The sequence below is a fragment of the Micromys minutus genome (genome assembly GCF_963924665.1).
Source record: "Micromys minutus genome assembly, chromosome: 8".
NCBI lineage: Eukaryota > Metazoa > Chordata > Mammalia > Rodentia > Muridae > Micromys > Micromys minutus.
Genome location: NC_137977.1, coordinates 23,881,937 through 23,894,401, shown reverse-complemented (window position 1 = coordinate 23,894,401; position 12,465 = coordinate 23,881,937). Strand labels below are relative to the sequence as shown.

Here is a 12,465-nt window from a genome sequence, read left to right as displayed (position 1 = left end):
GGCTACAGGTTGAAATTCTGTCTCAGAGGAGCAAAAACAAACACTAAGTAAAAATTCAATTGAATAGTGAAATGACAAATGAAACACAGTTTAAGGGAAAATACTTAAATTAGTGGAGTGAATTCTAGAAAGCCATGGTGAAGCTCACAGAGATAGGAAGGTATGAGGTGTAAAGGTTTCTTGGAGGAAGCTTGGTTAGTTGAGTTTTACTTTTGCGCAGGCGCAGAAGGAAACCTAAATAAAACCTGAAAGCGCCCTTCCCCCATCCCTTTCCGGCTTGCCTCTAGCGCAGGCGCATAGAGTGCCCCAATATGGCCGCCTCCGTGGATCTGGAGTTGAAGAAGGTAAAGGGGGCTTTTCAGCAGACAGACCTTTCTGTTTGAAGGATGAAGCGAGTAGGGATGGGAACGGGGGCGTGGGAGAGGGGGGCGGTAGGCTCGCGTCTCGCTGGAGGAAGGAGCTTGTAGGGGGCGGGGTCTGGCCTCCTGGAGCCTTGAGACGGAAGCGCTCTGCTTCAGCTCTTGCTGGCAGGAGCTGCTTCGGGCGCGCGGGCTGGGCTGCAGTGTGTCCCTACGTTGGAACTTAAGAGATATCTCTCTGTGTTTTGGAGCCGTCCGGTACCACTTTCATAGCGAGAACTGAACACAGTGCCTCACAGCGATGCCCATCAGAGTGCTTGCAGAAGCACCTACAGTTTGGTTTCTTCATTTGATTTGAAAAACTCCAGGTTCAGCCTTTGCTTTTAGGTCATTTATTCTACACTATACCTCGAAAGGTCCTTCTACGTATACACCTCAAAAAGCCAAACACTGCTGTGGCTGCTCCTGCCAAGGCCTTAGTCCTTCCTTCCCCATTTACCTTTGTAAAGAGCTCACACACCACCCCTCCTCCCCAAGTAAGCTTTCCAAAACCTTTCAGAAAAATTGGATTATATTATGATGATGTTTAATCTGTTTCTTAGAAATGATTTTGTTTGTTGTCAGTTTGCTTTTTTTTTTTTTTGCGGGGAGGGGGCAGTGTTTCAGTGTGTTCTAGATTGGCCTGGGACTTACTGTGTAACCAAGCTGGCTGGCCTTAAACTTCAGGCAGTCTTTCTGCCTCAGCCTCTTGAGTTCTGGGAATTACAATCTTTAGTCAAATGCCTGTTTATAAATGGGTTGTTAATTGGAAACAGTTTTGCTACTTAACAGTCTTAGGACCCCACTGTGCTTTCTTTGTGGAGAGTTAGCTGTAATTAAAAAGGACCCCAGAATTCATTGTTTAAATGTACTTTTCTAGAAAGGTAAACTTGTAGTGTTTTTTGGCTTGTGGTTGGTTTGTTTTGGTTTGGTCAGGCCCTGAACCCCTAATGTGCTTGAGTGCTACTGCCTTCAGAGTATTAGGGTAACAAATATGTGCTAGGGTCCCTGGCAAGAAAAGTCTTAAAAGATTGAGCCCCAGGCAGGAAGATGGGTCTGTGGGTGAACACACTTGCCAGATGGCCTGGCTGGTTACATTCTATCACTGGAACCCATGGTGGAAGGAGAGAACTGGGCAAAATTGTTCTCTAATGTCTTAGAGGCACATCCTAGTACACTGGTTCCTACTCATACAGTAATAAACACATTTTTAAAACCGAGTCTAGAATTTGGTATTAATGTGATCTTTTATTTGGTGAGTAACATTTTTAAAAGTGTGTGTGTGTGTGTGTGTGTGTGTGTGTGTGTGTGTGAGAGAGAGAGAGAGAGAGAGAGAGAGAGAGAGAGAGAGAGAGAGAGAAGACAAGAGAGACAGAGAGAGGCATGCTTGCAAGTTGCTTAGTAGGGGTCAGAGAACAACTTTTGGGAGTTAGTTCTCTTTTATGTAGTGGGTCCTGGGGATTGAACTCTTGGTGTTAGACCTTCTGGGCAAGCTGAGCTATCTACAGATCCAGATTCTGGTTTTGTTTTTCACAAGAGACAGGGTCTTATGAAGCCTGGGCTGGCCTGGAACTTGGCCATGTAGTTGGCATGTACCCCTACACCCAGTTTCCCCAGTGCTAGGATTTGCATTCTGGGCTTCCTGCATTCAACAAGACCCCTCAGTGGGACCTAGGGGTTGTCCCTTTGGCTCAATTGTCTGTCTAGTGAGCTGCAGGGACCATTTTTCCTCCTTCCTCCATGTCTAGCATTAAATAACAAGTTGTATTTTTATGTATGTATCTTGCCTGCATGAATGTCTATAAACCATAAGTGCAGCCCTCTCAGGCTAGAAGAGGGCTTTGCATCCCCCTGGAACTTTAGTTAACAGGTGTTTGTAGGCTGCTGTGTGGGTACTGTGAACCAAACCTGGTCCTTTGCAAAAGCACCCAGTGCTCTCAACCTTTGAGAGCTCTCAAGCTCAGCCAGCTTTGTGGGTCCTGGGGAGTGAACCTTGAGTCAGCCGACTGAACTGTTTCTCTAGCTCCCTTAAGTAACATCTTAAGTAGCTGTCTCTCTCTGGTTAACCTTTGCCTAAGCAATTCAACAGCTGAAATAGTTGTTTCTAATAAAAGAAGCCACTTGTTATTGTTCTGGGGATGCTAAGTATGTGCATCTTCTTGCCATTCCTGTCCTGGAATATGTAACGTAGCATTATATAGCATTCTCTTAGCTTTTTAAACTTTTCTTTCTTTTTCTTTTTTGAGACATGGTCTCACCATGTATCCTGGACTAGCCTGGAACTCACGATGTGGGCAGACCAGGCTAGCCTTGAAATCACAAGAGATCCTCCTGAGTGCTGGGATTCAAAGTGTGCATTTCTGTGCCTGATATGTCAATCTCAGCTATATATCTATATCTTTTTATAAAATGTTTTCTCCTTTTATCATGTGGTTTCAGATTCCAGGGATAGAACTCAGGTTGTTAGGCATAGTAATAAGTACCATGCTGAGCCATCTTGTGGACCTCTGTCTGTCTGTCTGTCCACCCATCTATTTATCTATCTATCTATAGATAGATTAAAAATTGATTTTAAAGTGTTATTTGTGTATATGAAAGTGTGCTCAAGTGTTGTCTTTCCAAGTAGTTCCCAGGGATCAAACTTAGGTCATTAGGCTTGGTGGACAGTGCTGTTATCTGCTGAGTCAATCTTACTGGTTCTAAAAAAGAATCTTCTGTGAGACTAGGTGTCTTGTAGCTCAGCCTGGCCTCAAATATCTTAAGAGTCTGAGTCCCAAACAACTCTTGAACCTCCTGCTTCTACCTCCCAGTTAGGATTATAGGTGGGAGACACCAGGTCTGGCTCTCCAGCCAGGATTCTGATATAATGTGAGGTGTTTTGGATTCTAGTTATATAAAACAGATGTCGATGTAGTAAGTTGGTTCATGCTTTGGATTTTTGGCTTTATCTCCTGAGTATTTTATTTATCCCTTACTCTCTGGCTTTTTGACATATGGCTATTTTTTAATGCACATTCATTTTGCTTGTTCATATTGATCATGTCATCTATGAATAGGGTCAGTGAATAGGGTACGTTTAGAATTTTCATAGTGTTAAATTCTGTTGGCTCTCATTTATGCTAATCTTGGTACATTTTATGGCTTTGTCTGGTTAGCATGTTCTGTTTTAACAAATCTAAATTTGACTTACAAGTTTAACTTACTAAATGAAGCAATTTTTTTTTAGGCCTTCACAGAGCTTCAAGCCAAAGTTATTGATACTCAGCAGAAGGTGAAGCTTGCAGACATACAGATTGAACAGCTAAACAGAACGAAAAAGCATGCACACCTCACGGACACGGAGATCATGACACTGGTAGATGAGACTAACATGTATGAAGGTGTAGGAAGAATGTAAGTAAATTACATCCTTCATGGGGTTTTCTTATGAGAGCTTTTGGGTGAATTAAATGGTAGAATTGTTTATTTTAAAACTGGGTTAATTAAAAAAACTTGGGTTAAAATATAGAAATAACCTGCAAAAACTTTCTCTCTCTCTCTCTCTCTCTGTGGGGGCGTGGGTATGTGTGGGTGTGGGTGTGTCTGTCCCCCTCCCCCACCCCCATGCCCATGAAAGTGTTGGGTCTTTTGGAACCAGATGTAGGTGGTTGAGAGCCTCCTGATGTGGGTGCCGGGAACTGAACTTGGGTCCTCTGCCCTTTTCAAAAATATTTTTTATTAACTATGTATGTATGATATATGGCTGTGTGTTGGTCTCTGCAAGTGAGTAAAGGTGCCCACTAATTTATGCTTTGTACTAATTAGCAATATAATTTATTTTCAAGCATTCTTAATGAGTGGGAATAGAGACAGGTTACTGAGAAAGGCAGAGCACTCCTGAGGATGGGAGTGGGCTAGTGAGCAGGAAAAGGGCTTAAAAGCCCTGATTGTTAATATAATTAACCACTTACATTTTTTTCTACCAAAAAATACTCTTCTTATGAGAGAGATTAAGTCTTCTTTATGTTTTCTGAGAAACCGAAGACTGGGAAAGCCATTGTGTATGGGCCACATTCCATTACAGTTAGCTAATGGGGAAGAACTGATTTTTTTTTTAAGGTGGGGAGGAGGGGGTTCTGTGTTTGGCCTTTGGATATTATGGACTAGGTAGGCCTTTACTTTAAGTTTGGAGATCTTTTAGTTAGAATGGAATTTGACCTCAGTCTTGGGATGACTCCTTTTGTGATTGACTGGGAGGAAGCGTAACATGTGTAAAGTTCTGTAATGATTTTAGCATGACATCATGACAAGGTGACCCTTCCCGTGACTAATTCATTCTTTCTGCTAAGAGAGAAGCAGTGGTAAATGTCGGATTTGCTTTCTTAAATGAACCACATACATTTTCTCTTTAGTTCACATTTTTCATTTTGTCTTATTTTAAGAGAATGAGAGCCCCTTTTGTGAGTTTTTGATTTTGAGATGCTCTTACTGTTTCACAGTCTGGCCTCAAACTCATTGTGTAGCAGAGGCCATGAACCCCATGTCCTCCTGCTTCCACGTCCCCAAGTGCTGGGAGTTCAGGTTGGGATTGGATTACAGGTAGTGTTCAGGATTAGCTTCAATTTGTGCGGTTGTTAATGGCACAGGACAGAATGGGAGCCGAGTTGAACCCTTGATTATATGTCATGTAGAGTGAAATGTATTGTTGGTAATTTTATCCTTTAATTTGAATATCCTTAGGTCTTAAAACAGTGATGCCAGCCTATTACTATGTTTGGAATTCACACTGTTACTTTAGCCTTTGTTTGTAACAGCTAAAGTTATAAAGGCTTTTTTTTTTTTTTTTTTTTTTTTCAAAGCTGGCCTCAAACTCAAAGAGAACACCTGCCTCTGCCTCCCTGAGTGAACGCTGGAATTATATATACCATTCCTCCCCACCTCCCCACCGTTTTGCTGATTTATGAGGCAGGGATTCACATAGCCCATGCTAGCTTCGTGTTAGCTTCCTGCTTAGCTTCACAGAGACCTTGAGCATCTGACCTTCTGTCTCCCAAGGGATAGGGTTACTCTTATGTGCTTCATTGAAAATAATGTTAGCAATTTTCAAAACATTTTAAATTTTAATTGTTTTATGTTTGATTCTAAGAATCAGACCTAGGGCTTGGAGCATGCCAGACAAGTCTTAGCCACTAAGCTGCATTCCCCAGCCCAGAATAATGACATTTAGTAAACATTTTGCATAAGTTGTGGGAGTTAGTTTTCTTTTTTTAAAAATATTGTCCAACATTCTATAGATAGATTATATTCCATGCAAAGTATTACAGAGTTTATATAGGGGTAGAATGGTATTATTTTATATAAATCATGTTTCTTAAGAGAAATGTGCATTTTTAGAATTTTGGATGAGCCTTGGTTTTGAATGAGCTTTGAATTATGCACTTCATTCAGTGTGAGTTTGCCCTGCATTGTAGGGCATGTGAGGTGACATGCGTCTGTTCCTTGGCCAGAGTATTAGTGCCTCAGGACTGGAGAGACTTGCTGAGTGCCAGTCTGGTCATGAGGATGCTCCCTTTCTTGATGCTAACCCTGGAATACCTACTTCTGAAATTATGGTCTTGAGTAATCTTGAGTCTCTTTGTTATTCATTTCTTTTCCTTCCAACCTTTACCTTCCTTTTAAAGTACTACTTGAGAATTCTGTTCATGTGACTTTACCCCATAGTTTGTATTTTGAAACAAGATTTTTAAAATCCAAAACCCTGCTTTGTTTTAGAGCCTGCAGTAGATTTTTCTGTGCTGCTTTTGACCCACAATTACTGTTGTTGTCTTTTAGTTTTTGGAGTGCTGTTTGTTGAACTGAGGACTGCATACATGCTAGACAGGTACTCTATCACTGAGCTACAGTCTCAACTTTTTTTTTTTTTTTTTTAGGTAGAACAGGTTTCATGTAGCCCAGCCTTGTCTGAATTTATTATAGTAGCCCAGATAATGTAGAGCTTCTCTCACCTCCCTGACCTCCTCGGAGTGAGATTGTAGGTGGGTATTACAGCATCCACTCACTTGTTCTTTCTACTCTCAGGCCTGTTCACATGCGTTCTTCACAGTGCCAGAACCTTTTGCTTATTCTAAGTCCATATAGGGGAAAATCTAATCTTGTTAGCCTCACATTCTCGGCCAGATATTCCTTTTTTAATTGGCCCATCTGGCCTCAAGTCCGACTGCTTCCTGTTCATAGTTTCAGAGTAGCACAGACATCTCATGGTCCTGTTTTTTTTTTTTTTTTTTTGTTATATCTGTTCAGAAGGGTTTAGAGACTTCGTAAGGTTTTTAAATCCATTCTGACTGATTGGCAGTGTCTGTCATGGATCAAGGGAAGGAGACCTGGCACACATACCACACACTTTTACCTTGCCTCGTGTTTTATTGTTGTTGTTTTCCTGTCATGTTTTTGGGTTTTGTTTTGTTTTTGTAAGGGTGGGGGACTTTGTTTATTCCATTTTTGGCCTCCAGCATTCCTTTCTCTTGTGAAATTGGCATCCTTCAAGATATGGCTTAAATCTTGTGATGCCTTTGGAATTTTTCTAGATTTACCCATTCTTTATTTAACAATACCAAGGCGCTTTGTTTTGAGCACCTTGGGTGTGTCATGTGATCTCCCCAACCAGATGGATTCCCTTGAGACCATGTACATGTGTCGCCTTTGTTTCCTCCACTCTCAGAACAATGTTTGGCACAAAATACATGTTAAATAAATGCATATTGATATGAGTTGAGTCTGATCGATTTTCAGCCTTAAGTAATTGCACTTTCTGAGCCCTTTTTTGTTTATTTGACATAGGGTCTCGGATAACCCAGGTTGGCCTTAAACTCTTGAGTTCTGACCCTCTTGTTTGCGTCTCCTGAGTGCTAGGATTACAGGCCTGCTCTGACATACCCAGCATCTTGATTCCTTAAGAGAAAAGTTATGTGTAGAAGTTATCGGAGGTTCAAGGATTAAAATTTATACTCCTATTTTAATAATGATTTGGTCACGATGGAGTTATAAAAGTAATATATAAAGCCACAAGTGGTGAATGCCTTAAACCACAGCACTTGGGGGCTGGGCTGGAGGATTGTTGAATTTCAGGCCATTCTGGCCTACAGAGGGAGTTCCAGGCTAGCCTGGGTACATGGTAACACCCACTCAAAACTGACAAACAAGTAAAGTAACATTTTGACAAAAGCAGAAGTATTGTTTCTTAACTGAATTGCTTGATATGACTTGTTAATCTGATAGGATTCTTTTGAGAAAGTTGACCAATTTTCAATGCTACCCAGTTTCAAAAAGTGTCAAAACGGACAACAAAGAAATCCCCAAACCTTCAGAATGATGCTGTGGGCACAGTTCATGGGGGAACAAAGGCTATTCTATTCTGTACAGTGTAATTTCAGTATGATCCTGTCTGACTTTTCCATCCTCACATAGCTGGAAGACAGATTTTCCTTTTCAGGGTATGTATGTATTTAAGCAGATCTTTGCAAGCCCACATGCCCTTCAGCTTATATTTAGAGAGAAGGTTGGTAGTGTTAAATAACTTATGTGTGGCTATTTTGGGGTTAAAGTAAGGGAAGCCAAGCTGTGGGGTCAGGGAAGATGGATCGCTCTCCACTGTAAGCCCCAAGCTTCATCACTGAAAGCTGTGTCTGTCTGTCTTTTGGGTCGTTGCCAGCACATTTTCGTTCTCTTACTTCATATTCTTCGGAGAGGCTGTTATGTAGCCTGATACTACTAGCACCGATTTCTAGTTCTGCTGCTTAAGCTGTTTGTGAGCTGATCTCACCACTCCGCTTTGAGAAGCATGATGAAAGTTACAACTGTGGGGTGAGCCGTCTGGCTATTTGGAAGTGTTTGTCTTTGCATCTTTCTATCATGCAAGCCGGGAACCCAGGTTTCAAATAAATGTGATGTGAATATTCCTTTTTTCCTCCCACAAATAAACAATTTCTAATCATGTGAGTTTTTCTTTTTACTCTGTATAGTATAGGATGAGAAGTCTTAAAAAGATAATTTAAATGTTTTGATATGACTCATATTTAAGCACACATAGATAACATTTAACCATGCTAGTGCTTGAAAAGACTGAGGTTTTATAAACAATAGGCATGATCCTGACCTTGATTTGATGTGAGGACTCTCTGAACATTTTGTTGAGTAGTGCACAAATAACATTTCTAATTTTCAAAACAGATAAATTGGCCCTTTATTTGTTTTTTTTTTTTTTTTTTTAACATGGGAGCAACTTGAGTAGATTAGCCTTTGAGAAGAATGATAAGTCCCTTTTTAAAGCTTGACTGAAAATAACTTGGAGCCATATTTAAACCAATTTAGAGGTATGCTTCCATTCTGTGGGTATTTTTTTACATTTAAGGAACTAAGAATGAACAATGGTATAAATCTACCAGCTGGATAAGCGTCTAGCAATGCAGAGGTTGCTGTTGGGGAGTGTGGCTATTTCTATTTGTTGAAGTAATTTTATGGTTGATCTTTGTTGGTTGAAAGATCCAGAAGTATAAACTTAAGTTAAATGCTGCATAGGTAAAGAGTAAAATAGTAGGTGCGAGGAAGCCAACAACTGCTCTGTGAAAAGTGCAAAAGCAAGTTCCCAACTAATTAGGGCAAAGGAGTCTAAGTTCTTCATCACTGCTCTGTCTGCCTGCCCTCTGTTTAAAATTATAATGTTTTTATTTTTTAGTGTGGCTGTTGATACAGTTTTACTTGTGATATCCCTTAAAAGTAGGATGAATAGATTACTTAGGTTAAACATTAATAGAGATAACAGTTGTGCATCTGAGGCTTACAGTCCTTTTATAATTTCATGTATCTATATAAAGTTTATTTTCCAGTTAAGTGAGGTAATTTTAAAGCTGAAGAAAGTTGTATTTTATTTCTAGGAGGTTAGGAAATGATACTTAGAAATTATAGCACGGCAAATGTTGGCATTGTTTTTACTGCTGTTGCTCCAGGTTTAGATATTTAATGCTACGTGCAAATGGAAAAAAATGTGTAGAATACTTTTGGTGGGAGAGCCCTATTGTAAATGCAGATTTATAAGTTCCCTTTATATTCTTTTCATGGGGAGTAACTCCTCTCTTTCTCTCTCTCTCTCTCTCTCTCTCTTCCTCATTTCCTTTTTTCTTTCTTTCATTCTTTTTTTTTGTGGGGGTTGTGGTTTGAGACAGGGTTTCTTTGTGTTCTCTTGGCTGTTCTGGAACTCACTCTGTAGACCAGGCTGGCCTAGAACTCACAGACCCACCAGCCTCTGCCTCCCCAGCGCTGAGGTTAAGGGTGTGCACTAGCACTCAGCTGCAAAGATAATTTTCAAAGGTAATATTTTTATTTATTTATTTTTTTACTTTAAAAAGATTTTTTATTTTTAAAAGAAGAGAGGTTCTTGCTGCTCGGCTACTCTTACTAAAAGGACAGGACTCACCCTCCTTATGTTTTTATACAGAACCATTTAAAGCCATTGCTGTCATTGCTCACAGTTCTTAGGGAAAGAATAACAACGCTTCCTGTTGTGTGTGGGAAAAATGACTTCAGTTTTGTTGATGTGGAATATGTATAGAACTCAGATGGGCACACCTCCTTCTTCCCAGATTTAGGACTCCAGAGAGAGGGGACCTTTGAGTAATCTTAATTTCCTTAAGTTGTCAATGATTTAAAAACTTGATGCTCATTATGACTTGTCCTCCTGCTGTGTACAGTGACATAATTGTTTTTAGGTTGCAGAGCTTAGCAGACGTTTGCGTAAGTCTTACATAGTCATGTTTCTTCTGCAGAAGACTTTAATAATTTCTTCCTGTCTTCCCCTCCCATGTTTCCCAGAATGTAAACATTCTCACTGAAACACAGGAAATTAATTTTGAAAATGTCCTAACTACAATCAATTGTTAAAAGGAAAAAAAGAGTCTTTTAAATAGTGCTCATGTGCTAAAATAAATTTTTATTTAATGTATCCTTGTTATGGGGTTACTTATTTTTAGGCTTTCAGTTTCTTTCTCTCTTTTGTTTTTAAAGAATGTAATCCGTGCATTCTGGTATTTAGCATCTACAATTCCTGACATCAACACACCTGATATAGGGGCTGGAGAGATGGCTCAGTGGTCGGGAGCACTGACTGCTCTTCCAGAGGACCAGTGTTCAATTCCCAGCACCTACACGGTAACTCACAACCGTTTGTCCAAGGGATCTGATGTCCTCTTCTGGCTTCCATGAGCCAAGGCCCACACATGGTGCACAGATATAAATGCAGGCAAAATACACATAACACAAAATTAAATGATTATAAATAGCTTTTTAATTAAAGACTTGATCTATCTCCCACAAAAAAAAAAAAAAATTAAACATAGCCTTTCTCTTGTATGAAGGTGGCAGTTATTCAGTAACCTGACAGAAACATGGTGAACCCAAGTTGATAACAAGGATCAATATAGTTAACTCAGGGAAGGGGTCAAGTACCATGCTGACTTGTAGCAACCTGTGTTACTTTGTTCCTGAGAAATTATGTTCTAGTTAACTTGAGAAGAAAAAGTAAAATTTAAGTTGTACTAAAGAATTTTCTGATTTTTAACTGCCACTTATGTCATAGTGATAAATTTAGGAACAGTTTGCTGTCTAATCTGTTTGAATGAGATGGGTGAAATGCTTATGTCAAGGACTGTACCCTGTTTAATGAAATTCCCAAAAAGCATGTAAAAGAACTGACCCAGAGAGGCTCAAACCATTGTATGTACACATAGGTGGTAATGATTTGTTACTTGTAATCAAACCATTGTATGTACACATAGTTGGTAATGATTTGTTACTTGTATCAAACCATTGTATGTACACATAGTTGGTAATGGTTTGTTACTTGTATCAAAACTTTCTGGTTCTAGAAGTGAGGGCACAGTGTGTAGTTCATTGCTGGGTACATGGAGCTGAGACAAAAGGATAGTCTGAGAGGAATTCTTATTACCCCTCTTCTCTTGTTTTTAGACTGCTTTCTTTTTTTTAAAGATTTATTTATTTTATATGAGTACACTTTAGCTGTTTTCAGAAACACCAGTCAAGGGCATCAGATTCTATTACAGATGGCTGTGAGCCACTATATGGTTGCTGGGAATTGAACTCAGGACCTCTAGAAGAGCAGTCATCCTCCTTTTTTTTTTTAAGAGTGTGTGTGTGTGTGTGTGTGTGTGTGTGTGTGTGTGTGTGTGTGTGTGTAATTGCGCCTTGGAATTACAAGTGATTAAGAGCTGCCTCATGTGGGTACTGGGAACTGAACTTGGGGCCATTGGAACTGCAGCAAGAACTCTTAACCACTGAGCCACTTTGCAGCCCCTGTCTCCCCTTTTTCTAAAAAAAAATGGTTAGTTTACTTAGTCTCTTATATGTGGGAGCACATGTAGACGTCAGGACAACTTGAGTCACTTCTCCCTTTCCACCGTGTAGGTCCTGGGAACACACTCAGGTGGCCAGGCTTGGTGGCAAAAACCTGCTAAGCCCTCCTCAGCTTCTCTTGTTTAGAGGTATATCAGTTACTTTGAGATGAAACAGATGTTTGGAAGACATTATCCTTTTGGCTTCAAAGTGGACTTAAATTACTCTGATACTAAAACTTTCAAGCATCTAGAGCCTAGTATTAAAAACATCTCTAAATAGGTAAGAACTCATGACTGCTCTCTGCCCATCTTTTTATGTTTGCTGAGACTAAGAGATTTGGATGACAATGTGCAGTCTATTTTTTGTTTTGTTTTGCTTCATTTTGAGACATGTTCTCACATTGTAACCTAGCCTGGCTTGTAGGAATTCATTATGTAGATCATGCTAGTTTCAAGCTAAGGTTAATTTTTCTGACTTAGACTTCCAAGAGCTGGGATTGCCACACCAACTTCTACTATGCAGTGTGCATTCAGCCTGTAGTTTCTGAATGACTTTTGACATGTCTTAAACCTGTATATGTTCATCAATACTCATATCCTTGATTATATATTTTTCCAATATTGTATTTTAACCTACTAGTAAAATGAAGATTACATCTTTAAAAGGAAGGAGTAAGCTTTCTTAC

At 39.8% G+C, this 12,465-nt stretch overlaps 1 protein-coding gene across 2 annotated transcripts in view; it reads left to right on the top strand.

Moving 5' to 3' along the window:
* The first annotated feature begins 263 nt into the window (after window positions 1–263).
* The window catches only part of PFDN1 (prefoldin subunit 1), an 84,255-nt gene continuing 72,053 nt past the window's right edge, over window positions 264–12,465 (top strand). For both annotated transcript variants that reach the window (XM_080920357.1, XM_080920358.1), the window contains exons 1-2: window positions 264–344; window positions 3,625–3,791. In XM_080920357.1, the coding sequence (XP_080776483.1) occupies window positions 312–344; window positions 3,625–3,791 (200 nt within the window). In that variant the 5' untranslated portion in view covers window positions 264–311. The remainder of the gene's footprint in view (window positions 345–3,624; window positions 3,792–12,465) is intronic.